Here is a 24,136-nt window from a genome sequence, read left to right as displayed (position 1 = left end):
ATATTTTCTTTTTAAAAAATATTTTATTTAAAAATTTTATTTTTTAAATGTTCATTTTGTGAGAGAAAGAGAGAGAGATAGAGGGGCAGAGAGAGAGGGAGACAGAGAATCCCAAGCAGGCTCTTCATTGTCAGCCTGATATGGGGCTTGAACTCACGAACTGTGAGCTGAGATTAAGAGCTGGATGCTTAGCCTACTGAGCCACCCAGGTGCCCCTAAAGATTTTATTTTTTCGGTAGTGCTGCTATGAACATTGAGGTGCATGTGCCCCTTCGAACCAGCATTTTTGTATCCTTTGGATAAATACCTAGTAGTGCAATTGCTGGGTCATAGGGTAGTTCTATTTTTAATTTTTTAAGAAACCTCCATACTGTTTTCCAGAGTGGCTACATCAGTTTGCATTCCCACCAACAGTGCAGTAGGGTTCCCCTTTCTCCACATCCTCACCAAAGATGTGGTATATATATACAAATGGAATCCTACTCAGTGATGAAAAAGAATGAAATCTTGCCATTTGCAACAACATGGATGGAACTAGAGGGTATTATGCTAAGCTGAATAAGTCAGTCAGAGAAAGACATATCATATGATTTCACTCATGTGGAATTTGATAAACACAACAGATGAACATAAAAGAAGGGAAGGAAACGTAAGATAAAAACAGAGAGGGAGGCAAACCATAAGAGACTCTTAAACACAGAGAACAAACTGAGAGTTGCTGGAGGGGAAGTGGGTGGGGAGATGGGTTAAATGGGTGATGGGCATTAAGGAGGGCACTTTTTGGGATTAGCACTGGGCATCATGTAAGAGATGAATCACCAGGTTCTACTTCTGAACCCAAGACTACATTGTATGTTAACTAACTTGAACTTAAATTTTAAAGAAATATTTCATTTTTAAGTAATCTCTATACCCAACGTGGGGCTTTGAACTCACAACCCTGAGATCAAGAGTCATATGCTCTACTGACTGAGCCAGCCAGGCACCCTTTATTATATTCAATCTACAGGAACATATAATAAAGGAAAGAAGTTTGAGCTTTAAGTATATAACCATTCAATTAATAAAACTTCTTATTTATTTCATAAACTGTTAAAAATCTTTGGAATCTTATGGTGAATGGGATGTTTTGTTTGCTTGAAGTCAGCTCCACCCCAGGCAGTTTTCCTTCTTTCAGACCTAGTTCTCTTGCACTAAGTAGATACCCTTAGGGCATTTTACACTTGTGACATTTGCACTGATGGTGCAAAAGTAGTAGTGGGTAAAACTGCTGACATCTTTGCATGAATTGAGGCAACAAACAGCACTAGCCATCATTGTGTTCATCACTGTACATGCTTGTAGTAAATGGATGTCAGTTTCACTTAAGTGTTCTTGATGGTTCAGCAAAAGGTGTTAGTTTTGTTAAATCTGAACCCTTGAGAACACATCTTTTTAATATTCTGTATAGTGAAATGAGAAGTTTGTAGAAAGCATGTCAGTTGCATACTAAAATAGAATGATTTCTTACAGAAAAGGTAAGAACTGGTGTGATTGAGTCTCAAGAAAACCAGCTGCCTTTTTTTTTTTAATGTTTATTTATTTTTGAGACAGAGTGTAAAAGCAGGGGAGAGTTAGAGAGAGAGGGAGACACAGAACCCGAAGCAGCCTCCAGTCTCTGAGCAGTCAGCACAGAGCCTGATGTGGGGCTCAAACTCACAGATTGTGAGATCATGACCTGAGACCAACCGACTGAGCCACTTAAGCACCCCCAAACTAGCTGCTTTTTCATGGATCACCATTTTTGCTTGAGAAAATGGACAAAATTTACTTTGGTACTTGGGAAGCATCTACTTGTAAATGAACAGAGTAAACCTGTTAATTTAAGAAAACAATTGACAGTAGATGTTTTAATGGTAGAGTTCAAATTTTCAAACACAAGTTTGAATTTAGGAAACCTTGTATTTACACAATGACTTGATAGATTCCCAATACTGAGCACTCTTCTGATTAGATTGGTGACAATATTAACAAATATCATTTTTTAATATTGAATAATGAAATGTGCCAGTATTTGGAAGATCTGTATAACTCAGTGAACCACTATTTTCCAAATGACCAAAATGTGATGTTACAAATATCCATGCATGGGTAACAGATTAAAGTGTAAGACAGACCAACAGATTTTTAATGTAACCAAGTCTAAAAAGTTCACTTATATGATTTCTGATCCTATATTGCTACTAAACTTTAAGAAGCTACCACTTATTGAGTTTTGGGATAATATCAAAGAAGAATATCCACAATTATCTGAAGAGGCTATTGAAATACTCCTTCCTTTGCCAACTACATACATCTATGTGAGGCCAGATTGTCTTTATATACTCCAACTGAAACAACATATCCCAATAGATTTAATGCAGAAGCAGATAGGAGAAACCAGACAGATGTAAAACTGACATATAAATATGTAAAACAGTACCTCTCTTCTCACTAAATTTTTTGTTTTATTTTGGAAAAATACATTTTTCTTTTTTTTATTACAAAATTTTTTTTTTATGTTTTATTTACTTTTGAGAGAGAGAGAGGCGGAGTATGAGCGGGGGAGGGGCAGAGAGAGAGGGAGACACAGAATCCGAAGTAGGCTCCAGGTTCTGAGCTGTCAGCACAGAGCCCGACGTGGGGCTTGAACCCACCAACTGTGAGATCATGACCTGAGCTGAAGTCGGATGCTTAACCGACTGAGCCACCCAGGTGCCCCAGAAAAATACATTTTTCAAAAAATGTTTTTTATTTAACATGTAATAGATTTATTATTTTTAAAGTGAATTAATGCATATTATTAAAATGTGCTCTAATTTCTAATACAATTAACATTAATAGGTAGATATAATCAAAATCAGAAAAGCTCTTTATGTTTTAAAAAGTTTTTATTTTACTTCCAGTTAGTTAACACACTGTGCTATGTTAGTTTCAAGTACAATATAGTAGTTCAACACTTCCATATATTACCCTGTGCTTATCACAAGTGCCCTCCTTAATCCTCATCACTTATTTAGCCCATCTCCTTGTCCACCTCCCCTCTGGTTAACCATCAGTTTGTCCTCTGTAACTTAGAGGCTGTTTCTTGCTTCGTCTCCTTCTCTCTTATTTTTTTCCCCTTTGCTTGTTTGTTTTGTTTCTTAAATTCCACATATGAGTAAAATCATATGATATTTGTCTTTCTGTAACTGACTTATTTCACTTAGCATTATATGCTCTAGTTCCATCCATGTCATTGCAAGTGGCAAGATTTCATTCCTTTTCTAATGGCTGAATAATATTCCACTGTATGTTTATATATACCACATCTTTTTTATTTATTCATCTATCAGCGGACATTTAAGCTGCTTCCATATCTTGGCTATTGTAAATAATACTGCAATAAACATTGGGGAGCATGTATCCATTTGAATTAGTGTTCTTGTATTCTTTGGGTAAATAGCCAGTAGCACAATTAAAGGAATGTATTTATTTTTTTTTTAATTTTTTTTCAACATTTTTTATTTATTTTTGGGACAGAGAGAGACAGAGCATGAACGGGGGAGGGGCAGAGAGAGAGGGAGACACAGAATCGGAAACAGGCTCCAGGCTCCGAGCCATCAGCCCAGAGCCTGACGCGGGGCTCGAACCCACGGACCGCGAGATCGTGACCTGGCTGAAGTGGGACGCTTAACCGACTGCGCCACCCAGGCGCCCCTAAAGGAATGTATTTAAAACTCAGGACCTTATGGAGGGGCCAAGATGGCAGAACCGCATGGAAGTTCTCGGCTTCTCTTGTCCCTGAAATGCACCTAGATCAGCACCAAACCATTTTGCACACCTAGAAAATTGCTCTGAGATCAACACAACAATTTGTACAACTTGAGCCACAGAACTCAGCAGGTACGAGGCACAGAGAGGTGAACTGGGGGAGAGAGAAGCCACGGAGGGTAGGGAGCTGTTTTTGCAGAGGGAGGACAGAGAAAGGGGAGAGTGCTACGAAAGTTGCTAGAGAGAAACTGTGGAAACACCCACAAGTGACTGAGCAAGAAAGGGAGAAAGGAGAAAAGGGTTTCAATACCATTAGGACTCCATAAACAGGGGAGAGCAGAGTCAGAAATTCCGCAGCTCAATAACCGGCGGTGCTCTGGTGGGAAAGGTGAATCCCCAAGAGCAGGCAGCGAGGTCCAAGGGGTCTGAGAGCCACAAGGGGAGAAGCGGTTCCCCTGCTAGAAGGACATTTGGTAGAGGCCATGCAGCCTCCTCACAGGGAAATGTCCCAGTGGACCCTGGAGAACAGCCACATTTGCTGCTATTGGAACAAAGATGCTAGGGTATGATCACACAACCTTTTTCTGGAACAAGCAGGCACCTGGCCATAATCTGTGAACCTCTGTAATAGTGCAACCCCACAAACGTTCCTGGAGGCAAGTCAGGACCCGGCTATTGCCTGGCAAGACCCTCCCCCAGAGGGTCGGAACAGGTCCAAGCTGCAGGTCTCTAGAAGTGAGGGAGACGGCCCCTTATGAGATGTAATTCAGGAGCGAGGTGCCACCTGGCAGGCTGACACTTGGACACAGATAGTGTAGAAGTGGGGAGCGGATGGAAGCTGGAGATAAAGGAGGGTGCTTGATCGCTGGTTGGTGACAGCGCAGAGTTCTGGTAAGGGAGTCTGGGAAGCTGAGTGACCCCATTTTTACCTTTCCAACGCATGCGCGCACCCCAAACCAATCCACCCCAGTAAGCTAAGCAGCACCGCCTAGTGGAGAATGAAGCCATTGCACCAAGCCCCATCCACTGCGCCAACTAAGCTGAGGCCCTAGAAGACCACCACAAGTCTCTCTGCCTGCTTAGTGCATGGACCATAAAGTGCTTCACAGTTAAACTTCAAGGGGAAACTGGATGTAATTTCAGTCAGATTTCATTCTGCTCACTGGTCCATCTATTGATTCTTTTTTTCTCTCTTTTTTCCTTTTTTTTCTTTTCTTATTCTTGGATACAGAAAGAAAACATTTATTTTTATTTTCTGTTTTTAATTAAAAAAATTTTTACTTTAGGGGCGCCTGGGTGGCGCAGTCGGTTAAGCGTCCAACTTCAGCCAGGTCACGATCTCGCGGTCCGTGAGTTCGAGCCCCGTGTCAGGCTCTGGGCTGATGGCTCGGAGCCTGGAGCCTGTTTCCGATTCTGTGTCTCCCTCTCTCTCTGCCCCTCCCCCGTTCGTGCTCTGTCTCTCTCTGTCCCAAAAATAAAATAAAAAACGTTGAAAAAAAATTAAAAAAAAATTTTTACTTTAAAAAATTTTTTTTGTAAATTTTTAAAATTCTATGTTACTTCATTTCATTTTATTCTATTTTATCGAATACATTTAAAAATTATATATATATTTTTTCTTTTCTTTCCCTTTTTTCTTTAGTCTATCAAGCTTCTTTCAACAACCAGATCAAAATACACCTAGGATCTAACTTCCTTTGTTTGATTTTTTGTGTCATTTTTAATTTTTTAATTAAAAAATTATTTATTTCTAACTTAGTTTTATTTTTTTAAATTTACATCCAAGTTAGTTATCATATAGTGCAACAGTGATTTCAGGAATAGATTTCTTAATGCCCCTTACCCATTTAGCCCATCTCCCCTCCCACAACCCTTCCAGTAATCCTCTGTTTGTTCTCCCGTTTTTAAAGAGTTTCTTACGTTTGTCCCCCACCCTGTTTTTATATTATTTTTGCTTCCCTTTCCTTGTGTTCATCTGTTTTGTGTCTTAAGTTCCTCATATGAGTGAAGTCATATGATTTTTGCCTTTCTCTGACTAATTTCACTTAGCATAATACCCTCTAGTTCCTTCCATGCTGCTAATGGCAACATTTCATTATTTCTGATTGCCAAGTAATACTCCATTATGTACATATACCACATCTTTACCCATTCATCCATCGATGGACATTTGGGCTCTTTCCATGCTTTGGCTATTGTTGACAGTGCTGTTATAAATGTTGGTGTGCATGTGCCCCTTCGAAACAGCATACCTGTATCCCTGGATAAATACCTAGTAGTACAATTGCTGGGTCATAGGGTAGTTCTATTTTTAATTTTTTAGGAACCTCCATGCTGTTTTCCACAGTGGCTGCACCAGTTTGCATTCCCACCAGCAGTGCAAAAGAGATCCTCTTTCTCCACATTCTTGCCAACATCTGTTGTTGCCTGAGTTGTTAATGTTAGCCATTCTGACAGGTGTGAGGTGGTATCTCATTATGGTTTTGATTTGTATTTCCCAGATGATGAGTGATATTGAGTATTTTTTCATGTGTCGGTTGGCCATTTGTCTTCTTTGGAAAAGTGTCTATTCATGTCTTTTGCCCATTTCTTTACTGGATTATTTGTTTTTTGGGTGTTGAGTTTGATAAGTTCTTTATAGATTTTGGATACTAACCTTTTATCTGATATGTCATTTGCAAATATCTTCTTCCATTCTGTCGATTGCCTTTTAGTTTTGCTGATTGTTTCCTTCATTGTGCAGAAGTTTTTATTTTGATGAGGTCACAATAGTTCATTTTTGCTTTTGTTTCCCTTGCCTCTGGAGACATGTTGAGTAAAAAGTTGCTGTGGCCAAGATCAAAGAGGTTTTTGCCTGCTTTCCCCTCGAGGATTTTGATGGCTTTCTGTCTTACATTTAGGTCTTTCATCCATTTTGAGTTTATTTTTGTGTATGGTGCAAGAAAGTGGTCCAGGTTCATTTTTCTGTATGTTGCTGTCCAGTTTTCCCAGCACCACTTGCTGAAGAGACTGTCTTTATTCATTGGATATTCTTTCCTGCTTTGTCAAAGATTAGTTGGCCATACGTTTGTGGGTCCATTTCTGGGTTCTCTATTCTGTTTCATTGATCAGAGTGTCTGTTTTTGTGCCAGTATGAAAACATTTTTTTAAATGTTTATTTATTTTTGAGAGAGAGAGACAGAGTGTGAGTAGGGGAGGGGCAGAGAGAGAGGGAGACACAGAACCTGAAGCAGGCTCTGGGCTCTGAGCTGTCAGCACGATGTGGGGCTTGAACCCATGAACCATGAGATCATGACCTGAGCTGAAGTTGGACACTCAACTGACTGAGCCACCCAGGTGCCCAATTCAGTTATGTTCTAAACATTTTGTCTTCATTCTGCTCCTTTTTCTGTTTCTCCTCCCACTCTTGCCTTTGTGTGTGTGTGTGTGTGTGTGTGTGTGTGTGTGTGTGTGTGTGGCAATCATATAAGCTATGAACCTCTGCTTCACACTTCTAGTACCTCTCTCCCCTTCACCTACCACATCGCCTGCCCCTTTATCAGTCCTGCCCCTTTATCACCATGTAGTTCCTTAATACTCTTATCATCTGGACCTTGGCAGCAACATCTAAATTGCATCTCTGCCCCTGATTTTTTCTCTCCCCAGCATGTGTTTCCTCACTGCTTTCAGAGTAGACTAGTCATTGTCTACTGGAAAAAGGTTTCTGTCCTTCCTCCCTCCCTTTCTTCATCCCTTCCTCCCTCTCTCCCTTTATTTATTTATTTTTAAGTAGGCCCCACACCCAACATGGGGCTTGAACTCATGACTCTGAGATCAAGAGTTTCATGCACTGCCAACTAAGCCAGCCAGGTGCCCCAGGATAAATATATGTGAAATACTCACCAATAACTGGTAGGTGGGTTTGCAGGTCCTGGATTTCTTTTTCTTCATGTCTGAACCCAATACTTTGTAGAACATTTTTTATGTTACCAACATTGACTCTTCCTCCTTAATAAAAACAAGAAAAAGTAGATAAGGATGTCACATGATGAAAAATGCAGGCCATCAACCCTATCTAGAAATTAAAGCACAAAGAAGCTCTTTATAGCAAGTTGTGTGGGAGTCAGGGACAAAACATCAAAACATGACCCCATAACTAAACTTCTGAGAGAAGTTTATACAAGGGAGAAGAAATGTAAAGGAGGAGGAGTTTGGCAAATGGTAAATTAGGCAAGGACAACAATCAAATCATGCTATTCTAGACAAAGGATTTGAAACTTGCTACAGTAATAAATTACCTTCTTAATATAATTATACATAAGGAAAAACTAGTTAAGGAGGCAGAATAACTGAAAACAATAGTTTTTTATCAAATCACCATAAAATATGAGGATTTACAGAGAGTCAGTGTATACGTTTCAGATGAGTCAAATAATAAATGAAGAAAGTGAAATCTTAGGAAGACAAGAATAAAGTGTATATAATTTTTTATATGCTGTGTAGATAGTAAATACTTTTGAAATACAAAAAAAAAAAAGAAATCACAGGAGGAATGACTGATATAATCAAATTCATAAAATGAAAAACGTCTGTGTGTAAAAGTACAACATAATGGACAGAGAGTAGATTGTTGGTTGCTTAAGTTTGGGAAGGTTGTGGAGAACGAGGAGTGACGATTAATGGGTATAGTATTTTGGGGGGGTGATCAAAATGTTCTAAATTGATTTTGATGATGTTTGAGCAGCTCTCTTAATATACTAAAAACCACTGAATTATACACTTTAAATGGGTGAATTGCATGGTATATAAATTATATTTCAATAAAATATTATAAAACATATGACATGACAAAGCAAAAAAGTATTTTCTGTAGCTATGACAATTGTGCTAATATCTTTAATTTATAAAGAGGCCATTCAAATTAGGAGGAAAAAGCTTGGATTCTGATAGGATAATGGGCAAAAGACAGGAACAAGTAATTAAAAGACCAAAAGACATAATGACATAAAAATAATTTCAACTTCGTTGATAATAAAAAAATCAAAGCAATGATTAGATTCCATTTCTCATTTATCAAATTGGCAAGGATCAAAAAATGTGACAATAAACTGTTGTGGCAAGGGCATAATGGTAACCAGTAGTCTTATCCACTCATATATATCACAGCCTTAACCATGTTAAGATTTACTGGATTTACTAGAAAAATCTATCCAAAGAAACTGACTAAAAGTTGGACAAAGATCACAGATGTATAAGAGCAAACCACTGGAGACTATGTAAATAAATGTTCAACAAGAAACAAATGACTAAGTAAATCATAAATACAACTTGATGTATAGTCATTAAAAATGATGTTCATAAAAAAATTTTAGGGGCACCTGGGTGGCTCAGTAGGTTGGGCGTCCAACTTCCGCTCAGGTCATGATCTCACAGTTTGTGAGTTTGAGCTCCGGGTCAGGCTCTGTGCTGACAGCTCAGAGCCTGGAGCCTGCTTCAGATTCTGTGTCTCCCTCTCCCTCTGCCCCTCCCCCAGTCTCTCTCTCTCTCTCTCTCTCTAAAGAATAAATAAACATTAAAGAACATTTTTTTAATGACATGGAATTCTTACACTATAATTTTAGGATTAAGTGTAGGATACATAAAATATACAGTAAGAGTTTAATTATCTGTACACCTGTATACACAGAAAAAAAGAATAGTGATAACTATAATAAAAAAGGTGAATATCACCTGGGGTTATGGGTAATTGCATTTTTTTCTGTATGTTACTTTATATATTCCAGCTCAAATACCCGACACAGAGGAGACACTTGGATATTTGTTGAATAAATGCATAATTTCCTGATTATTTATATTATCAGCAAAAACTGTTACAACAGTCTGATTATTTTATTGTCCTTATCCTTTTCCTCACTCACCTTTGAAGGACTTCACACCCTCTAGTAATTCTTTCTCAAACACCTTTTTATCAGCTGTAAGATAAAACATAATTGAGTTTTTGATGGTTCACGGAAATTAAAGTGTTTACTTTCAGGAAGGGGAAATTTAGAAATTTATCACAATTCATTCTCAATGAAATGCAAAACTCAGTGTATTGACACTCTATCTCTGGGCAGAATACAAGGCTACTGTTAGTGGTACTCCAGTTTGCTAAAATGCACACAGCTTTTTCTTTCTCGTTATCTCCTCACAATTTGGTTTAATTTTTTCTTTCTTCATCTTTCCTGCCCTTCTGCCCTTTCATCTTCTTCCAGCTTAGACCTTAGATTTTTTTCCCAAAGGGACAAAAGAACTTGTTTGTCCTGTAATGGGACCTCTGACTGTAGAGGTCCCAGTTTACTAGAAAAAATCTAAATGAAAGAACAATATTTTTAAAAATGCTAGGATTCAGTCTTTTAAAAAAACATAGTTTTAATTGACATAAAATGTTTCAAACAGTAGAATTTCTAACACAAAACTTTAAAACAAAGCTTCTGTGCAGTTTTGAGGACTTGAGGAGACCTGGTCACTGCAGACATGGTCCCTGTTTGTCCAGAATTTAGGATAGTGCCATGAACACAACAGATCTTCAATAAATGTTTGTTGAATGAATAAATTTTTAGATATCAGTAAAGTAGAACTTCAATGCTTACCAGAAACTGGCAGGGTTTTCAGAAACTTTTTATATTCCTTATTTGTGATCTCTATTCCCATGTTTTTCAGAATATTTTTCAGGTCCTCAGTAGGAATCTTCTCTCCTTTAGAAAGACATACATATACATAAGGAAATATCCTTCCCAGGTTCAGCGGGTAAGAACTAGGCATAATCAAGCTTGGTTTAGCTATTCAGAATCAAGGAGGTAAGAAAATCTTCTCTTAACCTAAGAGAGTATCTTCAATGATAAGATAATATCATATATAATAGGTGAAACAGGGATTGTACAACTTCTCAGTAGTTTAGATGTGTTTGATGACTAATAATTCAACCACTAATATAACATCTGTATTCTTTTCTTTCTTTTTTTCCCTCTTCTTCTACACTTTTCTCCTTACCCTCCTCTGGGCCTCCCTGCCCCCTTCCCTTTCCTCTTCTTTTACCTGAATTATTGGACTAGTTTTAAAAATGACAATAAAAGCTGGTTCTCTATTAAAATTTTCAGTAAATCTGAGTAAATTTATATTTACATTGTTACACTGTAAGCTGGGCCTATGAGAATAGGGAGATAGATTTGAAATCACATATTTAAAAATCTACTGAAGACAAGAGAAAACAAAAAAGCCATAAGAACAAAAAATCGGGGGAAAAATAGGCTAATTTGAAAAGGAACTAAAACAATATCTAGAAATAAAAACGTAGTTATTGAAATTAAAACCCCAATGGATAAATAGTATGAGACACAGTTGTAGAAACAGTGAGCTAGAAGAGAGGTTTAAGAAAAGACAAAAACATAAAATAGGGAAAATATGAAAAGAAAGAAATGAAGAGCAAATGAGAAGGTTCAACATACATGTAATTGGAGTTTCTAAAAATGAGAAAAGAGCAAAAAAAAGAAGCAATATTTGAAACATAAGGGCTGAGAGTTTCCAAAACTTGATGAGAGGCATGAATGTTCAGTTTTAGGAATCATAAGTTCCAAGCAGGAAAAATGAAAAGAAGTCCACACTTGGCTACATGATAATGAGAATTTCAAAGATAGAGATAAGAGTGATAAGAGAAAAAGAGATTAACTATAAATAAACAATGAAAACTTATAGTTGATTTTTAACCGCAAAAAAAGAGGTCACAGAACAGTGGATATATGAATCTATCATCTTTCTGTCTAATATTCATATGTATTTTCTCCTTTCTCCTTTTTTTTCCTTTTAAATTTAAATATGACTTTTTATTATAGGTTAACTTTACAAGATAGTCTTTAGGTTACAGAATATTCAGATGGGACTGTAACGAAATTTGAGAATTAACATAGCCCAGAGATAGTATGACTGTCTCCCAGAGATAGACTCCTGGAACTTTGCTTCTCCTAATTCTGGTAAGAGAATGAGAACACCTTCATTTGTAGGAAGGACAGTTGCATCTTATTCGTTGGAAACAAAGAGTTGTTTTGTTGTCATATGGAAGTTAAGTTCAAACATATGTAGAAGAGTCCATAGCTGAGTAGCCAGAGGGGTAGACTATTTCAGCTGTTTAGTTATTATCTCTCAGTCCCAACTCTACCGTTCTAATCTCTGCTTTGTGATGCTGAGGCTGGGACTTGGTAGACCATGTTTCTGTTTTGCTAGCTGGTTCCATATTAAACTCTGCCAATGAGTGGATGGGGGGAGTGGTAGAGAAACAGAGGAACTGAAAGACTGTCCAATGAAGTTCCTTCCTGTGGTAATAAATGAATACAGTTTTTAATTTTTCAACCTTGTGGAACCAGTTTCATTACACTCGTCAGAGATACGCACGGCAGACTTCAGAGTTCTAAGGTAGAATGATAATCTGTAACTCTAGACATAGTCAAAGCATGAGTCAAGGCTGAGTGTAAAACAAAGACATTTTCAGAGAGTAACCCTTGTTGAAATTACTCAGAAGTATGTACTTCAGGAAGAATGAAACTGAACCCAAAAAAGAGCAGAAGTAAAAAGCAATGGTGAACAAAGAAAGTAAGTGTATTTAAGTTTTGCAAAAGATCAGATTTAAATTGCTCTGCCCTTGCTTGCAATATACTCACTTGGCAAAAGCTCATTCCTGTTTAAATACAAGTTTGTGCTTACTCTGTGCCTGCAGGCAGGTAGCTGAACTAGAGCTGGAGTCAACTGTGCTGACTGTTCTCACTTTAAATGGATGATCGTGAACCTCAGGTGAGTCCTTAATTCGGTTGGGCAACCACACTACACTTTGCTAGTGTATTAACTTTCCTCCTTTTCTAGATGACTACTTCATATCTCTTCTTTTCAAACTCCCACTTCCTCTTCTTCCATTTGATCATATCTTCTTTTATGTCTTTAATTAAAAAAAAAACAACAACAAAGCCTTCTCTTGATGTCACTTTCACCAATTTACTTGCCTCGTTGTTCCACCTCTTTGCTTCCCCTGGCAGCAATATTTCTCAGATATTCACAATGCTTCTAAATGCTATCTTCCCATTTTCTCTTAAACTCACTTCAGTCGGCCTTCTTTCCACCCTCACTACCTGATAATTTTCTTCTTTGTATCATTAATGGTAGTTGATGATTTGAGATCACTATTGCGGCTATACGCAATGGTCAGTTCTCAGGTCTTATCTTACTTGAACTACTGACCTATTTGACTGTTGATCTGCCCTCCTGGCTGATACTTCTACAAGGTGCTGTAGATGCACTGATCACATCTCTTCAACCCTTACCATTTTAATGTGTGCTAGCCCAAGTTTCGGTTGTTGGCATCTCTTTATCTGAGAGATTTCTTTGGTTGCAGAGTTCACTCTGCCTATGCTCAACTGGCTGGAAATACAAGTGGAATAATATTGCCTCCCTCTCCTTGAGCAGTTACCAACCAATGACTGATAGGAGTTGATATAAAATCCTAGCTCTCCCACTCCCCCTGAGGCTGTGTTCTATGCCATTTCCCAGATATTCCCCAATGGGATTAAGTTCCAGTTATCTTCTTGGTAACTTGCCTGATAAACACATACTTTATTTGCTGCCTTCATTCACTTCTCTACTCCCCTATCTGTGTTTCTTGGACTCACCTTCCAAGTAAACCATCTGCCTGTATGATATTTGTCTCAGGGTTTGTGTCTGGGGGCACCCAACCTAATCTACTTATTTGGCTTTTAGGACACCATATTCTCTTGGTTTTCTACCTACTTCACTGGTCACTTCTTCTTGGTCTTTTTTGCTTTAACACTACTTAAAAAAATTAATGTATTTATATTTTGAGAGAGAGAGAGAGAGAGGAAGAGAGAGAGAGAGAGAGAGAGAGAGAGAGAGAGAGAGAGAGAATGTGAGCATGTGAGCAGGGGAGGGGCAGGGAGAGAGGGAAAGAGAGAATCCAAAGCAGGTTTCGTACTGCCAGCATGGAGCCTGAAGTGGGGCTTGAACTCACAAACCATGAGATCATGACCTAAGCTGAAACCAAGAGTTGGACACTTAACCAACTGAGCCACCCAGACGCCCCTGCTTTAACACTCCTTAATGTTGAAGTGTGCCAAGATCACTCCTTAGTTCTCTTTCATTCTCTATCTATACTCACTCACTCATTGGGTGAATTCATTCAATCTAATGGCTTTAAATATCATCTATATGCCTATGGCTTTCAATTTTATATTTTTAGCCAAGATATCTTTCTTGAATTTGTGACTTACTGGTAGCTTTGTACCTGTTATCTCTACTTGGGAGTCTATTAGATATCTTAAAATATCCCAAACTGAACTCCTAAGTTTCTTCCATCTAAACCTGTGTTTCAGGCAACTTTCTCCAGACTCTGATGTAAAGTCTATCCTTTTAGTTGTTCAAGACAAAAATCTTAGAATCATTCCTGACTTCTTCCTTTATCTAGTTGCTGTCAGGAAACCCTGTTGACTTCTTTTATTATTTTTTTTAATTGAAATAAAATTGACATATAACATTACTTTAGTTTCAGGTATACAACATAATGGTTTGATGTTGGTATAAGTTATGAGATGATCACCACAATCTGTCTGGTTAAAATCCATCAACACAGTAGCTCCTTTTAAAATATATCCAGAATCCAGCTACTTTTTAATCATCTTCATTGCTTTCTACCCTAGTATGAATCACCATCATTTCTAACATCAATTACTTCAAAAGCCCTTTTAGGGTTTTAATTCCCTATTCTCTACCTCCCCGAGTCTGTTCTCCCCATAGAATCCAGGAAGATCTGATGAAAACATAGGTCAGATCATATCATGCCTCTACTCTAAAACCTGCAATGGCTTTCCATTTCTCTAAAACAAACAAACAAACAAACAAACACACAAACAAACAAACAAAACAAAAAAAGAAAGCCCAAGTCCTGGAAGGGCTTTCATGGTCCTGACTAATCTCGCACCCATCACCTCTTTCTCCTCATCTCCTATTACTATTTTCCTTCCTTATTCAGCTTCAGATACGTTGGACTTCTTGCTTTCCTTGAATAGTCCAGGTATGCTCCTGCCTTTAGGTCTTAGTCCCTATTCCTTTTGCCTATAATTCTTTTCCTACAAGTCCCCACATGGACAAAACCCTTACCTCCTTCAAGTATTTGCTCAAATGTCACCTTTTCGGAGGACTGATTATCTGTTTAAAGCCATAAGTGCCCCTTTCCCCAAATACACCTTCCCCTTCCAATGTCCTTTAGTATACTTTTCATTTTTCTATAGCATTTATTACTTTCTAACATACTATATAATGACTTATTTATTATGTTTATTGTTTATTGCTTGTTTCCCCTGCTAGTGTGTAAGCTCCAGAGGAGCAATAATCTTTGTTCTGTTTGCTCTTATATCCTAAGTGTCTAGAACAATGCCCACATTTAAATGCTGAGTAAATAGTTGTTAAATGAATAAGTGGAAGGAGGAAACACTATTGTGTTAAAAATATAGTTCCGTATAGGGAAACAAAAGCAAACCTGAACTACTGGGACTTCATCAAGATAAAAAGCTTCTGTACAGCAAAGGAAACAAAAAACTAAACGGCAGCCTATAGAATGGGAGAAGATATTTGCAAATGACATAACTTATAAAGAGTTGGTATCCAAAATCTATAAAGAACTTATCAAACTCAACACCCAAAAAACAAACAATCCAGTTAAGAAATGGGCAGAAGACATGAATAGACACTTTTGCAAAGAAGACATCCAGATGGCTAACAGACACATGAAAAGATGCTCAACGTCACTCATCATCAGGGAAATACAAATCAAAACCATGATGAGATACCACCTCACACATGTCTGAATGGCTAAGATTAGTAACCCAAGAAACAACTGGTGCTGGTGGGGATGCGGAGACAGGAGAACCCTCTTGCACTGTTGGTGGGAATGCAAACTGGTGCAGCCACTCGGGAGAACAGTATGGAGGCGCCTCAAAAACTAAAAATAGACCTACCATACAACCCGGCATTTTAACTATTAGATATTTACCCAAAGGATACAAAAATACAGATTTGAAGGGGTACCTGCACCCCGATGTGTATAGTAGCATTAACAACAATAGCCAAACAACGGAGACAGCTCAAATGTCCATAAACTGATGAATGGATAAATGGATAAAGAAGATGTGGTGTGTGTGTGTGTGTGTGTGTGTGTGTGTGTGTGTGTGTGTAATGTAATATTACTCAGCCATCAAAAAGAATGAAATCTTGCCATTTGCAATGACACGGATAGGGCTAGAATGTATAATGGGAAGCGAAATAAGTCAATCTTCAAGATTTGTCAAGAGACAGACAAATAGTAGATATTTCACTCATATGTGGCATTTAAAAGACAAAACAGATGAGCACATGGTAGGGAGTGGGAGAAGAGAAGAGAGGGAAACAAATCACAAGAGATTCTTAAGGAAAGGGAACAAACTGAGGGTTGGTGTAGGGAGGTGGGTGGGAGAGGGCTAGATGGGCGATAGGTATTAAGGAGGGCACTTGTTGTGATGAGCATTGGGTGTTGTGTGTAAGTGATGAATCACTGAATTCTACTCCTGAAACCAATATTGCACTGTATGTTACCTAAATTTTAAGTAAGAAAAATAGTCCCGTATAAAACTTTAAGATCACATAATATAATCCTCATTGTAACATCTCACTCACCTGTAATATTTTTAACTTCATCCATCAGTACATTTACATCAATATTCCCATTACCTTTAAGATAAAAAAGCATGAAAAAGATTTTTAGAAAAATGATATAAAAATTTTAAATTGTGAAATAGAAACCCTAAATTCAGCCACTTTGAGACACTTTCCCTAGAAATTTATTATTTTTTTATGTCATTAACTTAAATTAGTATAGCTCCTGCATTTTACATTATCAAATTACATACAGCACAATGCATGAACAAAGTTTAAGCACTCTCCTTTCCTTCAAGACAATCTATTATTTACTAGGTTACTCTTTTGCAGGCACGGGTCTGAAATTTTTTGAGAGTTTAAAAATTTTGTTTAAAAATGATGTTTCCATTTTGTCAGTGCTGACTTTCCCTTTGGGCTTATGATCACCTTAGCATCAAGTGATCCCTGTAAAGGATAGAGTGCTGTACGCCATGTCTAGCTGCTCTCAGGTTGCCAACATGATAATCATCATGTTGATATATTCAGTTACATTTCCAGATATGATGACAAAACTCTTGTGCAGTACCCATTCTCAACTGAAAGACTTTTTCATAGACTACGTGCTTAGTTTCTTTAGGCTATTTCTCAATTCTGAAGCTACTGGAGGTCAACGGATACATTTTTAGTAGTTTGTAATATTGCAAGTTTGAGAAGCCCTGGGTTGGGATGTTAAGATAGTAGTTAAAAGATGCAATTACTCTAATTGGCAAGATTCAGTTTGGAACCTTAGAGCCGCCTGTGGACATACTCATTTTCCACTTATGACTTGGTCAAGGGTGCCAACCCGTCACTCCTCAAACATGTTCACACTCTTGTTTTAAGTGTAGTAATAATTCTAAGATTGTCAATTCCTCCAAGAGTGAGATACCAAGAATCACTTTGTATTCCTACTATTACCTTAGCATTAGTTTAGAGTTTGCAAAAGATTGTTACTAAATTGATACTAAAGATTGATACTAAACACAAATGCTTCCTAAATAATTAAGTTCCAGTAGAATGCAAACATATTGCAGAGAATGAAGTAGCTTTGAAACCAGTTTATAGTTCAGGTTCTTAGATATGGAATTTTTCCTGGCTTGTTTTTTTTTTTTATGTCTTTTCAGTTATGATGATCTTTTATTGGTATCCTTTTATAGTTTTAGAGCATCTATGATGATGATGATGATGAATACTATTATATTATGACTTTTACACAGGATAAGGAAAAACTTTTATTGGAGAAAAATCTGTTCCTGTAAAGGACAGATCTTAGAAGGTCTTTTGCTTTGTGTGTCTCTTAATCAGCTTCACTGAGGCCTATCGGGCCCCTGAAACAGTCTTCCCTCCTATTTCAGATGGTTCCACGGATGTACAAGGTAGTCCACAAGAATTTGATTAGAATTAGCCTCATTTTAAATCACTGTGCTGGTATCTTTTCTCATGTTTCAGGATAGTAGAAAAACAAGGCAAAGACAAATATCTGTATTTATTGAACTGGCAGGTTAAGAGAGCTATGAAAGGGATTAAAAACCAAAGAAAAAGCCATTTTTGGGAAAACCGCTTACCTCTTACTAAGGCAAAATTTCCGAGGCTCTAGAACAGTGTCTGACATATTATAGGCATTCAGTTAAAGTTTATGGAATAAAATAGTGGAAGGTACTACTGGTTTAGAAAAGTCCACGTTCATTGACTTGGATCTTATATCTTCACTCCTTCCTCAAAGGGGCAGGTGTCAAAATTTCCTCATGAATGTTTCTCAGTTCTACCAGCATGAGGACAGTCTGATATATGCCAAGTTTAATGAATTCTGTTGACCATTACTATGTATCTTCTTAAATTTCTTAGTTCTAGTAGTTCATGGCAGTATAGCAGAGTGGTTAATAGTTTCTGGAGCCAGATTGCCAGCCCACCACTTACTAGCTCTACGACTTTACACAAGCTACTTGAGTTCTCTGTGCCTTAGTTTCCTTATATGTAAAATGGGAGTAAAATTAGAACCTGCCTTATAAAGTTGTTTGCAAGATAAAGTAAGACGATATATATAAAGTGCTGATGATAGTGCCTTACACATTTCAGGACCATGTTGCTCATTGCTGTTTAATGCTGGTTAGTGGTAGGGACTCAAAGATTAAAATCTTGAGTATTCTTCATTGAACCCTGGCGTTCCCTGTGAAGAGTGACACTTGCCATGTATACTGGGCACCATTCTTGGTGATACTTCCCAAGTGAGAGCCATTGAGCTTAGTTTAGTAGCTATGTGAAAGGCCTCACTCTTTCTTTTTATTCTCAGATACATCATATCTTCAGGTAGGTAGTCCAGGCCTGATACTAGCCTCAAGTCCAAAGTTTGGCTAAAGAGTATATTGACACTTAAAATTCTCACCATCAGTTGGTAGGAGGTCCTTCAGTTCCTGGATTTTTTTCTTCTTGAGATCAATTCCCATGTTTTTCAGGAAAGTGTCCACCTTATTTAGAGACACCTTCACCCCTTAGGAAAGAAAGGGATGGGATATGAAAAATATTTGTAATGATGTAAAGAGTGGGTTATTATAGATCATGCCTAGGCATCAATACTACATAGACAATGAAGAGCAAAGAACAATTAAACTATCCAACTAAATGTGGTTTGTTGTTATCTAAGTGAGGAATTCCTAAACCCTGACCTATGGAATTCTGTTATTACTTTTAGGAAAACATTTAAGAGAAGAAAGTGAACAATTAAGGGTATTTGGTAAGTCATAGCACAGACTAAAATTAAGCTTTATACATGTGTTTGAACAGAAGAATGTGAAACTTGCTAAATTAATGGACAACTACAAATCCATCCATCCATCCACCCACCCACCCACCCATCTGTCCATTCAGCTAGCCATCCATTGAGCCAGACAGACAGCCAATCCATGGATTTACTCTATCATAATTCTCTGAGACACTTTTTAAGAATATATGCTTCTAGAATCTATCCCTGGAAATTCAAGATCAATATAACTAGAAAGGGGCCTAGTGACTTGAATGCTACATATTCCACCCTCCCCCTGGTAATTTTAATATACAACTTTATTTGGGAACCGCTGCCTTTGGGTTACTGTAATGTACCTAAAGCATATGAAGAATAAACACTGACTTAACAAACCATTGGGACAGCTGGGATAATAATCTGAAAATTGAAAAATAGGAAGAGTTTTTGAAAATAAGAGCAAAGCCAAAAATGCACCCCTGGGACCTCATCAAAATAAAAGGCTTCTGCACAGTGAAGGAAACAATCAGCAAAACCAAAAGGCAACCGACAGAATGGGAGAAGATATTTGCAAATGACGTATCAGATAGAGGGTTAGTATCCAAAATCTATAAAGAACTTATCAAACTCAACACCCAAAAACCAAATAAACCAGTAAATAAGTGGGCAAAAGACACGAATAGACATTTCTCCAAAGAAGACATCCAAATGGCCAACCAACACATAAAAAAATGCTCAACTTCACTCATCATCAGGGAAATACAAATCAAAACCACCATGAGATACCACCTTACACCTGTCTGATGGCTAACGTTAACAACTCAGGCAACAACAGTTGTTGGAGAGGATGTGGAGAAAGAGGATCTCTTTTGCATTGTTGGTGGGAATGCAAGCTGGTGCAGCCACTCTGGAAAACAGTATGGAGGTTCTCAAAAAACTGAAAATAGAACTACCCTACAACCCAGCAATTGCACTACTAGGTATTTACCCAAGGGATACAGGTATGCTATTTTTAAGGAACACATGCACCCCAGTGTTTATAGTAGCACTATCAACAATAGCCAAAGTATGGAAACAGCCCAAATGTCCATCGATGGATGAATGGATAAAGAAGATGTGGTACATATATACAATGGAGTATTACTCAGCAATCAAAAGGAATGAAATCTTGCCATTTTCAACTATGTGGATGGAACTGGAGGGTATTATGCTAAGTGAAAGTAGTCATTCAGAGAAAGACAAAAACCATATGACTTCACTCATATGAGGACTTTAAGAGACAAAACAGATGAACATAAGGGAAGGGAAACAAAAATAATATAAAAACAGGGAGGGGGGAAAAACATAAGAGACTCATAAATATGGAGAACAAACTGAGGGTTACTGGAGGGGTCGTGGGAGGGGGGGATGGGCTAAATGGGTAAGGGGCACTAAGGAATCTACTCCTCAAATCATTGTTGCACTAGATGCTAACTAATTTGGATGTAAATTTAAAAAAAATGAATAAAATTAAAAATTAAAAAAAAAGAAAATAAGAGCAAAACCTGATGACCAGTTTTACCTGCCTTTTCTTTTTTTTTTTTTTAAATTTTTTTTCCCAACGTTTTTATTTATTTTTGGGACAGAGAGAGACAGAGCATGAACGGGGGAGGGGCAGAGAGAGAGGGAGACACAGAATCGGAAACAGGCTCCAGGCTCCCAGCCATCAGCTCAGAGCCCGACGCGGGGCTCGAACTCACGGACCGCGAGATCGTGACCTGGCTGAAGTCGGACGCTCAACCGACTGCGCCACCCAGGCGCCCCTTACCTGCCTTTTCAATATGCTTCTTACTCACCTTTGAGAGACTGTAACTCTTTCATCAATCTGTTCATGTACACCCTTCCTTTGGCTGTGGGGAAAAAATAAGTTTCAGGCAGGAGTGTTGATATTTAAATATATAATGAAACATGCATAGGTTCAGAAATGGAGACTTCTAATATTTTATTCTAGAAATTTAAATGATTAAAAAAATTTTTTTAATGTGCATTTATTTTTGAGAGAAGAGAGAGACTGAGTGTGAGTGGGGGAGGGGCAGAGAAAGAAGGAGACCCAGAATCTGAAGAAGGCTCCAGGCTCTGAGCTGTCAGGACACAGCCCGATGCAGGGCTTGAACCCATGAACCGTGAGATCATGACCTGAGCCAAAATCAAGAGTTGGACACCCAACCAACTGAGCCACCCAGGGGCCCCTAGAAATGTATATTTCACTTCCAAGAATAAAACTTAGAGGAGTGGAAACAGCTCGCAATTTGGTGAAATCATGGGGGTAGGGGGATGAAACATTCCTTAACTAGGCAGTATTAGTTAAAAAAAAGTCCACATATTCAGGGCGCCTGGGTGGCTCAGTCGGTTAAGCGTCCGACTTCGGCTCAGGTCATGATCTCGCGGTTCGTGAGTTCCAGCCCTGTGGCAGGCTCTGTGCTGACAGCTCAGCGCCTGGAGCCTGCTTCAGATTCTGTCTCCTCTCTCTCTGATCCTCCCCCGTTCATGCTCTGTCTCTCTCTGTCTCAAAAATAAATAAACGTTAAAAAAAAAATTAAAAAAAAAAAGTCCACATATTCAACTTCTCTGAAGGCCACTGAGATTTTTCCCCACTGTGGTATTTTTAATGCTCACCATCAACTGGAAGCTTGTTCTGTAGTTTCAGGCCTTCATCTTCTGTGAGTGTTATCCCCATATTTTCCAGTAAAATTTCCAGGTTACTAGTATCGACCTTCTCACCTTTAAAAATTAAAAGGTGGTAGAAGTTGAAAATTTGAAGAATGGTGATCTTATGTTCTAAAAAAAAAAAAAAGAAAAAGAAAAAAAAATCCCGGGGTGCCTGGGTAGCTCAGTCCGTTGAGTGTCCGACTTCAGCTCAGGTCACGATCTCACGGTTTGTGAGTTCGAGCCCTGTGTCAGGCTCTGTGCTGACAGCTCAGCGCCTGGAGCCTGCTTCAGATTCTGTCTCCTTCTCTCTCTGCTCCTCCCCACTTGTGCTCTGTCTCTCAAAAATAAATAAATGTAAAAAAAAATTTTTTTTTAAATCCCATTTGTTGATTAAACAATGAAGTAATCCTGACAAGAATGCCAGCTAAGACATCATCTTAGAGCTTTTTGGCTCAAACAATGGCAATCAAATTTAGGCCAGCAGTCTGTAGATGCAAACATTCACGGATATACAGGTAGAGTGAGAGAATTTATCAGTAAGGAAAACAATGCTGCTGAAATATAATTTTGTGTAAATGTTAAAATCCTGGTGTTGCAAAGTCTTCTTAATTACCTACCATGGAATCATACAGGGCTTTTCTCCAGGGGCTTCTTTCTTAACCCAAACTGGCTCTCTGTCATGCCTCAGGGATTTGGTGGGCTTGCCTCCCTCTCTTCTTGGCAGCCTCTACCACCCATAAAGTTTTTTTGGTGGCTAGGACATTAGATGCAGTCTTCCAAGCTCTCCTGTTTTTAGGGTCCCAGGAAAACTGGCACATAGTTATTTTTATTCTAAGGGCTTCAATGTAAAGTGCTACAATGAGCCAGACAGGGGAACATCAGACTCCCACAGAATGGGTAAGACACAAAGCTAACAAGTTTGTTTGGTAATGGACTTTTAGGAGGGTGGAAATCACCACTTATCCCTGCCCCCCAGTAGCTGTTTCCCAATCTGCTCGTAGGATGGCTGTATGAAACTTTCCTTCATGATGGCTCTTGCCTCTAGCTTGAAGATGCAGTTTAGCAACAAAAACAACAAAATGGTAATTATGTGAGGTGACAAATGCGTTAGCTAACCATATTATGGCAAATATTCTGAAATACGTGTATCAAATCATCACATTGCATACATTAAACATACACAGTTTAGTTTATATATATCTATTATATCTCAACAAAGCTGGGGAAGAAAGATGCTGTTTAAGTGGGCAATTTGCACCTCCTAATCATTTCCGATTTCAGGAAAAGAAAACTCTTGCTTTTAGTCCTCTGGAACCACTACTTCCATTGGGAGGATAATACCTGGGGAGGGAGCCAGTCTTCTGCACAAGTGCCTGGGAGGAAATGTGTACAAGGGTTGCTCTCCCCTAGCTGCTTCAGACTCTTCTGGAAAGCCTTGCACCATGGAGCTTCTAAAATGCCCCCCACCCTGTAAGCAGCCAAGGAATGATTCTTCAGATACAACAGAGCAATTTCCTAGTCTGCTAGCTCAATCGCTTTTTTTTTATTATTAAAAAAAGGGTTTTTTAATGTTTATTTTTGAGAGAGAGATAGAGAGACAGAGCGTGAGCAGGAGAGGACCAGAGAGAGAAGGAGACACAGAATCTGAAGCAGGCTCCAGGCTCTGAGCTGTCAGCACAGAGCCTGATGCACAGGGCTTGAATGCACTAACCCCCCTCCAAGATCATGACCTGAGCTGAAGCCGGATGCTTAATCAACTGAGCCATCCAGGCGCCCCTAACTTGATCACATTTTGACAGACATGGGCCTTCTGCTAGGTTATCAGTCTAACTACCCCTGTCATCTGTATCATTCCCATTCTTCAAAATGTAAGCCCACAAAGTTTTCTATCCTCTCAAATCTATGCTGTGTTTTACCACTCTGATTTTTCTTTCCATTGCTAGCTTTCTTTTCACCCTTCCCACAGTGCCCTCTCGGGCTCATATTTCATTAAATATGAATTTCTCTAAATCTTCAGTCTCTTTATAGACTCTTACCTTCTTTCCTAACTGAACTTTGTCTGTTCTGGATAGGTTTTCCTTTTGCTTTTCCTTTTCCTTTTCCTTCCCTCCCCACCCCCTCCCTCCTTCTTTCCTTCCTTCCATCTCCCCTCCCTTCTTTCATTTCCTCCTTCCTTCCTTCCTTCCTTCCTTCCTTCCTTCCTTCCTTCCTTCCTTC

The 24,136-nt window shown here is 38.5% G+C and overlaps 1 protein-coding gene across 1 annotated transcript in view; it reads right to left on the bottom strand.

The window, feature by feature from the left end:
* LOC121015236 (uncharacterized) overlaps positions 1-24,136 on the bottom strand; it is an 84,128-nt gene that overhangs the window by 16,704 nt on the left and 43,288 nt on the right. The window contains exons 9-15 of the mRNA XM_040451999.1: positions 21,887-21,991; positions 21,067-21,120; positions 18,878-18,982; positions 16,495-16,548; positions 10,383-10,487; positions 9,669-9,722; positions 7,654-7,758 (exon numbers count right to left, since the gene is read on the bottom strand). Of these exons, the coding sequence (XP_040307933.1) occupies positions 7,654-7,758; positions 9,669-9,722; positions 10,383-10,487; positions 16,495-16,548; positions 18,878-18,982; positions 21,067-21,120; positions 21,887-21,991 (582 nt within the window). The remainder of the gene's footprint in view (positions 1-7,653; positions 7,759-9,668; positions 9,723-10,382; positions 10,488-16,494; positions 16,549-18,877; positions 18,983-21,066; positions 21,121-21,886; positions 21,992-24,136) is intronic.

This window comes from Herpailurus yagouaroundi, unplaced genomic scaffold, assembly GCF_014898765.1.
Source record: "Herpailurus yagouaroundi ecotype Mexico unplaced genomic scaffold, PumYag 206, whole genome shotgun sequence".
Taxonomy (NCBI): domain Eukaryota; kingdom Metazoa; phylum Chordata; class Mammalia; order Carnivora; family Felidae; genus Herpailurus; species Herpailurus yagouaroundi.
The sequence above is the reverse complement of the archived record's forward strand: the minus strand, read 5'-3'. Positions and strand labels throughout refer to the sequence as shown.